This window comes from Rhincodon typus, chromosome 14 (assembly GCF_021869965.1).
Source record: "Rhincodon typus isolate 14 chromosome 14, sRhiTyp1.1, whole genome shotgun sequence".
Classification (NCBI taxonomy): Eukaryota; Metazoa; Chordata; class Chondrichthyes; order Orectolobiformes; family Rhincodontidae; genus Rhincodon; species Rhincodon typus.
Window position 1 is genome coordinate 39,102,630 of NC_063345.1, and position 11,613 is coordinate 39,114,242.

Consider the following 11,613-nt stretch of genomic DNA (forward strand, 5'->3'; position numbering starts at 1 on the left):
TGAAAATATATTTAAAAAGAGTGAACACAGCGACAGATTATTTCAGTCGAGTCACTGGATATTGCAATTGGTCATAATAGGTTTTGAACTATATTACAGAGCATCAACATAACCTGCCTTACATTTCACTTCCATCCTAGATAATAGTGAGAAATGGACATTTTTATTCCTCAGCTATTATGCTCATAATACTTTTCCAACAGTAAATATTTTACCATACCCTGCTTGGTTGTCCAGGATTATAATTTGAAAATCTTGGAATCATTTTAATTTCCTCCTCAGACAGCTTGTTCTTCCAGATTTCTTCTTTGGGGACAGCTTTGACTTGCTGGGTAATTTTCTGAGGACCATGAGTACCAGTGCTGGGTAGGGTTCTAATAGGAACATTCACTGAATGCCCTTTGGAGCTCTGATTTTCATAATGATCAGCAGCATTGAACTGACTTTGTGTTTGAAAACATAGACCAGTCATTTCCTTAAAGGTACCCTCTTTACTTGTTGCTGTAGCGAGCATCTCCGAAGACGACTCTTGTCTGGTTTTTGGAGTGTCTCCCATTCCGGCTGAGTCATTTTTAAACTTTGATAACATCATTTCTAATTGATTAATAGGGTCATTCTGGTCTTTTACAGACTTTTCATCTGAAGTGAGAAAAAGCAAATTATGTTCAAAAAAAAAATGATAAGACAAAAGTAAATGATTGTGTCAAAGAGAACACTTTGATTAGGACATTTTCTTACACTAGATCCCCCAAACGCCACCCCAGCCAGTAGCACGCCGCATTTCCTTAAGTCAAAACTATCCTACGGTCAAGACGACATTCATCAGATGTACTCGCCCAAGGATGATACTACCGCCCCTCAATGCAGCTGAAGTCAAAAGGAAATCTCAATTCAACTACTGTGGTGCCACTGTTGGCTTCCAAGCAGAATTGGAATTCAATAATACACAATTAAAACAAGACAATTTTGGATTCTTTGTACCACAATGCATTTGACTAAATAATTTCTAATTACTCTGCTACATCCAGGTGAAATTGACAGCAGGTAAAGACTAGAATGACATAGTGAAAGAATATTTAATTTGTGCACATATTAACCTGGGTAACCATACATAATTCAAAATTTTATCCAATTTAGAAAATGGAAATAGCCACAATTGAGTATTGGATGAATTTAGAATAATAAAAAATGCAAAGCAGATTAAAAAATATATGTGCTACAGTGTGATAAATATTAGAAATGATCCAAGTAAGCGTGTACGATCCAAAATATAAACACAGGTCAAAATTCATCTGGATGCTCACTACAGTTGGACCACAATAATGATCTAAAATTTTTATTTAAATAGTTGAGTATCAACCACATCACAGAGCCCATTGAATGGACAGGGAATCTAGTAGTATTCAGAAGGAAAGCAAAACAAAACAATATTTAGCCAGACATTAGTGGCAAGCAGAGATACATGTGAAGTGAGGAAATCATCAGAAGAAAACACAAGCTGCCTCATTTAGAAGCAGCCAACTCAGAAGTTCCTACCATATCATGTTACAAGCTGTTTTATGTCCTCCACATCACACATCATTCCCTAATCAGGAGTTCAGCCAGTAACCTGTTCCAAGATCTCCTCAAAACCATTTTAAAACCAGCATTTGAAAATCACACCTATGACTTAAACTCAAATTTGTTTTCTCTCCTGCTGAGAAACAGCCTCACCTCTGCTCACGTCCTCTACAGGATGTCTTAACTGAGATAGGAAGCCTATAAAGTTATTAAAAACAAGCAAATGCTTGAAGCAACAGTGTACTACACTATAAGTAGTAGGACATAGATTTACACCTTCAATTTCCCAGATGGTGGATTCGAAATCTCAATGCTGTTGTCATAAAAAGTGAAACTAGGGAAATGAAAAAAAAACAGAAATCAGTCTGCCCACCTCCAGTGACAAGTTATGGAGTGACTTTGGCAGAGCACTTGAAGCAGGTCTCCAGGCTGTGCTTGTAGCTGGGGCAGTAGCCTGATGTTGAGGAAATTTCAGGGAACAAAAACTGGAGAAAACAAGAAAATTTACAAACAAAAAGTACAATTAACCGACAGCATTCAGACGATTACTGGCACAAGGTCATACAGTACCATGTTCTCTGTCCACTACTCTGGAATTTGTCAGTTATTTGTCACAAATATTCTGCAAGGGTACAGAACAATAAGTATTACAAAGCAGAATTATAGCATCATATGAATTAATAGAACAGGTCTTTGTTAGTATTTTATTTTCATAAAGCACAGACAAGGAATCATTCATTTGACCAGAATAGTGGCTAAAGTCAAAGAACGAGAGCTTTCGAACCTCCAAACTTAAGGAAAGGTTTTGATGTCTGTAACTAAAGATAACAATACCAAGTCATAAAGCTTCTACTGCTCCAATATGCTGTTCCACAGCAAAGTAAGACTAGAATTAAATAAAAGCTCCAACATGGCAAATTCCACATCACACCCATTTCATTGGGAAGCCAGCTATTTCTTTTCAAGGAAAAATTATGGCAACTTATACTAGGCTCTTCTCACTTAACTCCCTGAACAGAAGCTTGAGAACAGGTTGCTTCCTTTCACTTTTGCCTAGGGAATGATTCAACGAAAATATAGAGGAAGAAAAAGTAAAATTATTTATCAACAAAAATTTACACCTTGGTAATACAGAGCTTTCAAAAACGTGAAACGGTCAGTTCCCTGGAACATTGCTTTTTCAATTTCCATCTCTCTCCTGTTCAGCTGTTTGCTTCCTGCAAATCTCTGTGGCAATGACATAAGTTGTTGCCGCTCCTCAATTTTCTCTTCAATGGCTCGGAGTCTTTGTTGCACTGCTGCTGGATCTGCTCCAAGCCCTGAGAACTTTAAACACAATCAGAATTGGCTTTCAGAGTATGGGCTTCTGTCACTAATCCTCTACTAAGTGCCAAATTTCAGCTTTAATGCAACAAGGGGACACGTAAAAGATGTTAAGACACACGTTGGGATGAAAAAAAAGGAGTTGTTACTTATGCACTTTCCAGTGATTCATTTGATATCAGATGTCAGGGATTAAGACCATTACACACATACTCATTCGAGAGTGATACATGGAAATTCAAGAAAAAAGGAGAAAACAATCTAATAAGTAACTAAAAGCTAACTGGTTAAAATAGTAATAATGTGATTTTAGATGGTTGTAATGCAAACTGTATGTAACTTTCCTTTACTGTGACAGCATCACAATAATCACTGAGAAACTCCAAAACCGTTTATCCCCCATGATTCGAACAGGATGTAATTTTTCATCCTCCCCGTCAAAAATTGCTTCATTCTGATATTCCTTCCAACTTTCTGAAATTATAAAAAATTTCTTAGGTTTTATAAACTACTCTTTAATTCACTAGAGATCTGTCATATTAACTGAGCCACAACATTATAAGCACAACATTCTTTAAGAGCCCGTTACCAGAGAGTGACATATACACTAAAGCCAAGATCATATTGAAGTAGTACTGGAGATGTACTGAACTGCAGTTAAGTAGAGGAGTCCAAAACTTGGTGAGAGCGATAAGATTTAAAAGGGACTTGAGGGGCAACTTTTTCCACATAAACAGCAGTGCGTATATGGAATGAGTTGTCAGAGGAAGTGGTAAATGCAAGTATTTGAACAAGTACATGGATAGGAAAGGTTTAGAGGGTTATGGGCCAAATACAGGCAAACGGGACTAGTTCAGTTAGAAAACCTGATTGGGATGGACGAGTTGGGGGAAGGGCCTGTTTCCGTGCTGTATGACTCTAATTTGTAGATCCTTCATATTTGATCATGATGTTGTGTCCACCTTTCTTTAAATTGACATCATAAATTTTTTTTTTGTGATGAACAGTTATCTTGCATTGACTTAAAAACATGACTATGGCAAGGAACCACAGCATTTGCTTAATTTTTTAATTCCCTGACAAGATGGGGGCATCACTGGCTGGGCCAGCATTTATTGCTCATCCTAACTGCCCAGGTGGCAGATATGAGTCAACCACATTGCTGTGCGTCTGGGTCACGTGTAGGCCAGACCAGGTAAGGATGGCAGTTTGCTTCCTCAAGGACATTAGTCAACCAGATAGTGGAATTTGAATTCAATAAAAACCTATCTGCCGTGGTAAGATTCAAACCCACGTCCCAGAAATTTACCTGGGTCTCCAGAATAACAGTCCAGTAATAATACTAGGCCATTACCTCCCCATCTTGCAACTCATTTGCAGCAATTTGAGGCCCAGACCATTTCCTTAATCAGCTACATATCAGATTCTAACTTCTTCTCCACACACAATAAACCTACAAACCGCAAATCCTGTGCTCAACTGGTTATCGCCTCTCCATTTGTACCCAGCTCTCAACTATCACTGAATTGGGGTTCCCCAAAGGTTGATACTTGGACAACTGCTTGTCTTGACCTATACTAATTACTTAAACTTAGGTATACAGGGCACAACTTCAAGATAGGCAAATAACACAAAAATGAGAAGTTTTGTGAAAGTATTATGACGAGGATAATGAGCAACTTGGAGAACAGAGACATTCTGGTGGAATGGGCATACATGTGGCAGATGAAATTTAACAATGTGGAATGTTTCACGTTAGCAGGAAAGGCATTAAAAAAAGGATACAATTCTGAAGGAGTACAAAAGGTATCTGGAAGTGTTTAGGCACAAATCACTGAATGCGCAGGACAGATTGAGAATGTTGTTAATAAGTCACATGGGATCCTGGACTTTATAAACAGAGACACAGAATACATCCAACAACTTCAACATTTATTCCATCTGCAACTGATGAGACTTGATGCTTCACCTGTGCAAGTGCAAGATGCACTGCAGCAACATGCCAAAGTTCCTTCAACAGCACCTTCAAACCTGAAAACTCCAACTACTGGAAGGATAAGGACATCAGATGTATAGGAAAACTACCACCTGCCAATTCCTCTTTAGTCACGTACCAACCCAATTTGGAACTCTCACTGTCTCTTCAGTGTTTCTGGGTCAAAATCCTGTAACACCTCAACAGCATTGTGGGTGTACCTTCACCAAGTGGACTGCAGTTATTCAAGAAGGCGGCTCACTTCTTCAAGGGCAATTAAGGATGAACAAATAAATGCTGGCCACTACTCACATCTCACAAATGAATTAAAATATGATAACCTTCATAAAACATCAGTCCAGCCTCATTGGAGGATTGTGTCTATTCTGGGCACCAAACATTTGGAAAGATAAGACGGCACCAGCAAAGGTGCAGAAACGATTTGAGCATGAGCACCAACTGAAGGAGCTGGAGAAAAAAAATCTGCAATCCCATATATCAAAGCCCACCCAGGGCCTGGTGGACCACAAAGAGGCTTTCCTAGTGCTGGTGGTGCCCCTTATGGTGCAGGTGCATCATCTGGTCCAGCAATTGAGGAGGTTGATTAAATATACAGCATGCCTATTGGTCACTAGTGTTTGACTGGCATTGTCTAATAAGTGCGCTTGAACTGTCTTATAAACTGTTCTAACACTCAAGGAACTGACTTTTTGTTAAGTGCCAAAGTTTTGGATGCACTTGAACATCAATCTAACATTTGTCAGTTTTAATAAAACTTATGACCAGAAAAAAAGTTTATGAGAATAATTCCACAGATTAGGGATGTTAGTTACCAAGAAGACTGGAGAATCCTGGATCCCTGGGGCAAAGAAAAAGGGAATGAGACTAAATTAATTGCTCACAGAGGATTGGCACAAACAAAATGGACTGAGTGGTCTTTTGTACTGTAACTATTCTAAAAGTTAAAAAATCTTCCTAGGGACTGTCTCAAGAACCATACTGGAATAGAACAGATGGTGACATTGCAAAAGTTTGCTCATCCTTTCCAGATTTGAAGTACTGAAGTAAAATTGAATAATTCTCAAATTCTTCCTTAGCATCAGAGGTACATTCATGTGATCTATACAAATTAAATGAGAAATCTGTACTGTACAACATTAAGAGTATAAATGTTCAACACAGTGATAATGAATTCCTCAGATTGTTGGTACAAAATAGAATGAACCCTTTCAATTAGACTAGTACCTCACATGAACGTGCTACCTATGTGGATGCTAACATTGCACATTGTTACTTATCCCTACATAAGGTTACAAAAGCTCTCTAGGTATACTGTACCTTAACTAGAGATTCCCTATCTTGCCAGAGCTGGATCTCCCTGTCAGTAAGTCCAAGTTCTCTCAGGGCAGCAACCTCCCCTTCTCCATCTTGCAGAGTCTGAAACTGTGACAGACTGAGTACTCCTGCTGCCTGCTCCCCAAATGGCTTGTACAAAGAACTTGGGGCAAAGCATTTTTTCTTAGCAATGCATCTATCAAAACAAAAGGAAACTTAAATCAGGAAAAGCTGCATGAAGTCAACAAATGGTAGAACAACTAAGAAGTAATTAATGATTACGAACGTTATAAGTCAAAGACATTGTTTTAAAAAATATATTTCTCTCTTATGCGAAGAATGTTGGTATTTGTGAAATAATGCTGGGTCTCACGAAAATTGACCCAAGTTGATCGTTGTTCCTGAGGTAGAAGTTCATTCAACAAAGTCAAACCAATGTAGTGTTGTTGAGATGTTCTGATCACAAAACATTTCTGTTTTGGTGGTGGGTGTTTCAGTGACTCCATGGAACGATCACATAGGATTTCAGGTTTTAAGACTTTTGCTGTTAGCTTGTTCGGTGCAGTAACATTGTTCTAACAGTATTCAGCTGCCACATTAATGTTTCCATTATTCACCTTTTAAAATAACTAAAATCCCCCTTCATTGTTACTTTGCTCTATCCCTCAAGCGGGCACACCATTCTCCAGGAACCAGTTGAAACATTTTCTTAGCTCACGCTGGCATGCTTGTTTTCTAGCTAACCTCCAATCCTGAGTCTTACCCTGAACATTCCTCCTTCTAAACAAAGCTAGGTACTGCTTATATTACATCAGAACATTCTGGCCTCATTTAAATCCTCTCAAATCTGATCTCTTCAATACAAGTATGAAGTCCCACATGCATTTTGCATGTTAAGCAAGAGAAATTGGCCACAACAAACTCACTGTTCTTTCCCAGATTCTTGCATCTTAGGGGTTTGGGACTACCTTAAAAAAACCTGCTTCCTGACCCTACAATAGCTTCCAATGGACCTCTTCTTCCCACAGCCCATCCCCGTGGCAATATGAATCATATGGGCCTCTTGCTGAAGTGAAAAGATATACTGAGCTGTTTGCTGCAAAATGGCTGGTTTGATTAGTTATTGCTTAGATCCACTGAACTCCATTTCAACTTGAAATTCAGTTTAAATTACAACGGTTTATAAAACCTCATTCTGAAAACCTCCTTGTGAAACTTGGAGCCAACAAAATACCCGCAGCCAGCATAGATGCCCTTACCACATCTTACACCTTCCTCCCAGTAATATCCTGAGCCTCCCTTTAAACCTTTGACAACCAAGCCACACACGTTTCTTCTTAGGCAGGATTCATAAATCACACAACTCCTTCATTTTTGCATTTTATCCCAAAGCGAAGATACACTTAGAAAACATAAATGTGTGAACTCCCACTTGTAACCACACTGTTGCATTTGTAAGCAAATTTAAATAATCAGATTATTTCACTATCTTAAAAGGTAACACTGCCAGCTACTTCTGCCCATACTACAGGAAATGGCACACATTTTGTTGGTGCCATCTGGAATGGAGGATTTTCCTATGGGTTATGATTTGGTAATCTTACATTTTGGAAAAAAACTATAAAATTGCATTGATTAGTATAATTGGGCTAAATGAAAGCGACTAACGCCTCGAAATAAAATAACATTTTGTTTTGTTTAACAGCACAAATTGAGAAAGTTGCTATAATGCAGGAACTCTGAATGCATTAATTACCACTTTATGGTGATTCACCATTTAAACCTTCGAAAAAGACTGTAACCACAATGAAGTTTAAATGAGGTGACTGAATCTTTATTTGAGATTTCATTCTAAATTGGGATTTATTTGTGCAACCTGGAGGTAACTGGAAAAAAAAGGCAAGCCTTTAAATACCTATAGAAATAAAAACAAAAAATAATCAAGAATTGGGAATACGAAGTAAAAACAGAAAATGCTGGAATTGCATGGAACATCAATCAGCATAAAGGAATTCCACAAGAAACATTCTGTCTTCTCTCTGGATGCCGACAGACCTGAGTTTTCCAGCATTTTCCATTTTGTCATAATTTTGAAAGTACTACAATGCATTAAAATGTACACAAACATTACTTTCTTACTTGGTTTTATTCATACAAAAACATCACTCTAACGAAATGTTACTATACTCACTCTTCAAGTGTTACGGTTGTGTCTAACTGGTGCTTCAAGAGGTTTTGCAATTGCCTCTCTCCTTCTGTCTCCAGCTCCTCTGGCTCAACGTCATCATCACCACTTATACGACTACTAACCCTAAATTTTAAAAGGGAACGAGAGGTGTACTGCTCACATTACATCAGGATTAAAATGCAAAAAGGCCACAATTATTATGTTTTTTGAATTTGGACACTGGCTGTTAGCAATAAGAACCAGAACAGTGAGATCCTTATTTCAGCTTCACAAAAGACTTAATTTCCTTCATTTCTAATAATATTTTCAAGTTAAAATATGCATGTATTTCACTAACAGCCAAGAGATGCTAAACATTCACAATTTAATCTGTAAGACTGACATTAATCAATGTGATTTTTCTGCTCAGCTGTTCTAACGTGGATATTTTTAATCAACTCAGTGAATAAGATCAATCGATTGTATTTTTGAGCTAACATTCAAAAAATTAAGTTCTGTCTGGAGTTCTGAAATAAGTTCTAATATTACTTCTTAAACAGTTCTCTGCCAAAGGTAAGTCCAACCAACAGCATCACAATAGGGATGGCATGGCAACAGGACCCAAATCCACAGTAGAAATGAGATTGAACACAAGTGTTATTGGTAGAAATGTGATCCAGACTTTGCCAAAACTATCACCTCCCTCCCTGTCTGCATTTCCAAGAAGTCCAGATTGATGTGGCAATGTCCACATCTACATGTATATTGGAAACTGATGCTGTGGATAGTTGTGGTAGAGACTCCAATTCCTTTACATCAAATGGCTGACGAGGAACTTCTCTTGCTCTTGCGTTCAGCCATTGGCATATATTAAATTATGGATTACATGGAGGATACGTCCTATATGTTGTGTACCACCCTGGGAAAGATTTTGAATAGATCTAGCAATTCAAGACTGGGCCTCCATGTGGGCCTTCAGCAGTGCAAAATTTTTTGCAACCACAATCTGTAACCCAGCATAGCTCCCAATTTACCATTACCATCAAGGCAGGAGGCCATGCCAGAAACAACATCGGACAGAACTAAAAATTACGTGTCAATCTCGTGAAGCTGCAACACTGGACTACATTTATTACTATTAATTGTAATAAAAAAAATTTCCAGAGATGGAGTGCAACAAAGGTTCACTAGACTCATTCCTGAGATAGGCAGACTATCCAATAAAGTGAGACTGGGAATACTGAGCCTATATTCTCTACAGTGCTGAGGAATGAAGTGATTTCACTAAACTCTCAAAATATTTCAAGGTTTAGACAGGATAGATTCAGGTAAGATATTTCCCCTGGTTTTGACACCACTAATAGATTAGGAAAACCCTATTTTACTAGATTGATCCTTTTAATAAATTTAGCAAAACTATTTTTCTAATTGCTTAAATAAATTGTGTATCTTTTTTGTAGTGATTTATTCATCTAGTTCTATTCACAAATAGTCTTCATTTATTTATCATTTGCTCTTTCAGAGACAGCAGCGTCTGTTATTGCCTTCTTAAAAATGCAAGTTATTAAAAACAAAACATTTAACTAAGTCTAATCCATTTTCAGCAAATAGCCATACACTAGGGCTCTCATCAGGCATCACTCCAGAAATCAGAAGTGGAAACTCTGGTTGATTATTTTTGTTCCCTGGTCCTAAGATACCTGTTTTAAAAAAAAAGAACTGTGGATGCTATAAATCAGAAACATAAACAGACGTTTTGCTGGAAAAGCTCTGCAGGTCTGGTAGCATCTGCGAAGAGAAGTCAAAGTTAACGTTTTGGGTCTGGTGACCCTTCCTCAGAAATCTGTCTTAAAATTTACTTAAGCATTGTTGGCTGGCCAGCATTTATTACCTGTCCCTAGCTGCACTTGAATCATTACATTTCTTAATCCCAGATTTTTAAAAAATTGAATGCAAACCTACTATCTGCCCTGGTGGGATTCAAACCCTTGTCCCCAGTACATTAGCTGAGTTTCTGGATTAATAATTTATCATCGTTTCCCCAAACTGAAGCTCACTCCTACCAACAAATAATATCTAATGTTAATAACCCCAGGATTGATTGAATTGGGCTATTATAAGCTTTATGGAACATAACATATGGTGGGGATACTCACTAAATGAATCGGTACTACAGTAATTACATTATCTTCACTTTTAGAACAAAGACACTAACAACACTCTCTACACTTTCAATCATAAATGCGCTGAACAAAGACAAAAGGTTCTGCTGATGCTTCATCTTGTGCCATTTTCCTGGCAGTTTTTCTAAGTAATGGTTTAACCATGGTCTTCCAGGACCAAAGGGAGAGAGGCCCCAAGTTCACTTCAAAATCCCATACTGTGGCTCAGAACAACGTCAACAACGAATCAACTAAACTAACCATCCCCCTTCTTTTCACTGTCAGACTTATACATAGAACTGCATTTAACTTACAGTTGCATCTTCCTTGACGTTTGACGAACATTAGCACAACAGATTCTCAACCACATTCCCTTATTTTAATTTCCAGATGCTAGAAACAAGCAGGATCAACTATTTTAAGATGACCAATCTGGAAAATGTTTGGAACAGAATTATCGAGGTTGAATGGAGATAAAGCGTTTAGGTACTAAAACTGCACAAGTGTTAAAAATTTACTCAGTATGACCGGGAATCGGCAAATCTTGAAGTTTTAATAAAACATAATCGATTGCAAATAGTAACGCACGACATCAGAATTCGTCCGAGCAAACAAAAGAAAGTAACGCCTTGGGGTAAACTTGCTTCTGTTCAATACATATGTAGGTTACCATTAAACGAAACGTTTCATTTTGTATTTTGAACAGCATTAGATGTGACTGTTAGGGATGCTGTAACTCTCTTTTCTATTATGGCTATTTTCAAGAGCCCCATAGGCAGCCATTTCCCTCTGTTCCTCGGCTTCTTCCAACAATGAAAACGACCTTCATCAGACGGGAACGGAATTAATAACCGTGTTTTCATCGTCCAGAAACCGCTGTCCCATTACCAATAAGCATGTAATATGTAAAACCCAGTAATACCCTGATTATTTATTCTCCCTCATTTACCTGCGCATCTTCTCTTCAATACTCCCCACTCACACAATAAGCGCACACCCGCGCATGCGCCGATTGTCGCATGGCCTCATGGGAATTGTAGTCCCATTTGCCACTGGGGAATGCACGTGACCTGGAGCCACTTACACATGCG

At 38.1% G+C, this 11,613-nt stretch overlaps 1 protein-coding gene across 2 annotated transcripts in view; it reads right to left on the reverse strand.

Annotated features, from left to right (window-relative positions):
* rbm41 (RNA binding motif protein 41) overlaps positions 1-11,567 on the reverse strand; it is a 16,207-nt gene extending 4,640 nt beyond the window's left edge. The window contains exons 1-5 of one of the 2 annotated variants that reach the window (XM_020532480.2): positions 11,472-11,567; positions 8,385-8,504; positions 6,197-6,389; positions 2,682-2,886; positions 221-639 (exon numbers count right to left, since the gene is read on the reverse strand). In XM_020532480.2, coding sequence (XP_020388069.1) covers positions 221-639; positions 2,682-2,886; positions 6,197-6,389; positions 8,385-8,504; positions 11,472-11,479 — 945 coding nt within the window. In that variant the 5' untranslated portion in view covers positions 11,480-11,567. The remainder of the gene's footprint in view (positions 1-220; positions 640-2,681; positions 2,887-6,196; positions 6,390-8,384; positions 8,505-11,471) is intronic. The other variant, XM_048605401.1, reaches the window with a different exon arrangement.
* Positions 11,568-11,613: the final 46 nt, after the last annotated feature.